We start from the raw sequence: 2,286 nt of genomic DNA on the forward strand, positions 1-2,286 counted from the left end.
CGGGGCGGCGAGGCGCGGCTGGCGGCACCTCGGCGAGCCGGCTGGAGCAGGTAGACAGCTAAATAAATAAGTCGGAACAAACTTTGCCTTCTCATCGCTTACCTTCCTTTGCAGCCTGCGCCTCTCCCGTGTGTGCAAAGCGGAGCAGCCAGATATAGCATAAAATAATCCATGAAGGGTACCGAGTTTGAAAAACCATGGTGCATGAGCAGGTTTTTTGTTTTTTTTTTAAAGGTTTCAGTTATCTTGAGTCGCAGCTTTTTCAATGTTATTTGCTCTGAAGTGGGTTTCTATTATTATTATTGGGCTCCTTGCATCGATTTCCCTTCTCAGTCCCAGGCCGGCTGCTCCACGTTTCGCTTTTTTATGTTTCTTCCCCCCCTCCTGTTCGTTCGCACGGTGTTTGCTGCCTGCAAGTCTCCGACTGCAGACCGGCCGCTAGCTCTACACTCCAATAATATCAATTAGGGGGAGGGGCGGGGCTCCCGGCCCAGAGCCTCTGCCACTCCACTTGAGTGGCAGGCGCCGCCGGCCTGCCAGACGGCGATTCCCAGGGCTGGGGGGCGGATCCCGAGGAAGCGGCCGCCTCAACCTCGGAGGCGGGGTTCTGAGAGGGAGCCAATGAGAGCGGGTCGGAGTCAGGTTGCGGCTCCAGGGTTCCCTCCAGGTTCCGCGCCCCCGGCTCGCGTCGCTGCTCCGGGAGGAGGACTGGGACGGAGGCGAGGGAGTTGCGGCCCGGCGCGCTCTGCTTCCAACAGCAGCAGCTTTCGGGAGTCGGAATAAATCCGAGCCTAACGCTGCCAATTTGCCCTCGCGTTCGTAGCTGTGCTCCTTCCTCTGTGTTTTAGAAACCCGACGCGAAGCGAGCCGTCCCGCAGCTGCTAAACGCAGAGCCGGGACGGTGAAATGAGCTGTGCCTTTAAGTGAAGTGTTTTACTTTGTTGTGGGCACAATCTCCGCGGGTCGCTTAACTTTGTGTCTTGGCCTTTTTTGAAAAGAGTCTACTGTTTTTGTTGTTCTTATTCAAAGGGAAGTCATTTTTTTTTTTTTTTTTTGGACACCACGCCATACTATCCTGGAAGGATAAGAGTGACCAAATAAATTATGTTTAAACAATGTTTTCAGGAGTTTGTAACACTCTTTGGCAAAAGAAACAGAAAAAAAAAAAGAAAAAGAAAAAAGAAAAAGAAAGAAAGAAAAGGCAGGGCAAAAGGAAGTCTTTTGTTTTATGCTCTCCTACATCCCGCCCTATCTTTCCAGAATAGCTCTTTCTCTGAGCTGGGACTTTAGGAGAGAACCTTGTGTATCTGTTTTTTCCTGAGTGTTTTCTTGGACTGCCACACTTTGATTCATTTCCCACTTCGCTGCATAAGTAACTCAATTTTGAAGAAAGCCACAAAGTATTAAACTGATAAAACAAGACCTTCCTTTTTCAAAGTAGTTTTCAGTAATTATGCCATCATTATTCTATGATTATTTTTCAAAGAAATTGAAAATAAAGATGGAACCAACATTTTCTGTTGAATTCATCCAAGCCGAACAGAAAGAATACGCAGAGAAATATGTTTTTAATTAGGCAGTTTTGGACACTTTGCATTTGAAAGGTGGGTGATATAATAAAGAACTTAAAAAACTTAATTGCCAAATAATCAATTTCAAAGGCCACTCAGTAACTTGATACATGTTTAAGATGAACATCTTTTTCTTCTTATTCTATGCTTCTTCCTTTAAAAAAAATTCTGTCATTCATGATTTGCCTTGATTTCTGGTAGGCACAAAGTTTGATCTTGCCTAAAACATAAGACTGTTCTCATATGACCTATCTGTAAATGTAAAGTAAATTGAATTCTTTCTGGTATAATAAAGACTTCTCAGAGATGACAATGCCCAGATATTTTCATTTTGTTTTATGGTAAATGCCTATTTGATTAACACAGTTGCCATGAAGAAAGAAATGACATTTCTCTTCAAACATCTTTGATTCTGTAGTTTTGTAGCTAGTATGTCTATGAAATAGTTTAGAAGCTACATCTAACAACATCCTAATTGCTATTTAAACTGTGAATAGAAAATGTAAACTGCTTAATAGATTAATCTCAGAAATGAACAAAACAATATAGGCAGAGCACACTTGTTATTGAAAAAATGAAATGTCATTTACCTAAATAGCTGTAAGGGTAAAACATAAGCTAAGACATTAGAATTAAAAATATAAAACTCTACAGGTAGGCTTTAAAATTCACCAAATCACAAACAAATTAAATAACTTCTAGTAATCAAAATAAA

The 2,286-nt window shown here is 42.3% G+C and overlaps 1 protein-coding gene across 5 annotated transcripts in view; it reads right to left on the reverse strand.

The window, feature by feature from the left end:
- Positions 1-432, reverse strand: part of Epha7 (EPH receptor A7) — a 165,459-nt gene extending 165,027 nt beyond the window's left edge. For all 5 annotated transcript variants that reach the window (XM_033763387.1, XM_010633917.3, XM_010633916.3 and 2 more), the window contains exon 1: positions 103-432. In XM_033763387.1, the coding sequence (XP_033619278.1) occupies positions 103-199 (97 nt within the window). In that variant the 5' untranslated portion in view covers positions 200-432. The remainder of the gene's footprint in view (positions 1-102) is intronic.
- Positions 433-2,286: the final 1,854 nt, after the last annotated feature.

The sequence above is a fragment of the Fukomys damarensis genome, unplaced genomic scaffold (assembly GCF_012274545.1).
Source record: "Fukomys damarensis isolate Sample0158 unplaced genomic scaffold, DMR_v1.0_HiC HiC_scaffold_14, whole genome shotgun sequence".
NCBI classification, from domain to species: domain Eukaryota; kingdom Metazoa; phylum Chordata; class Mammalia; order Rodentia; family Bathyergidae; genus Fukomys; species Fukomys damarensis.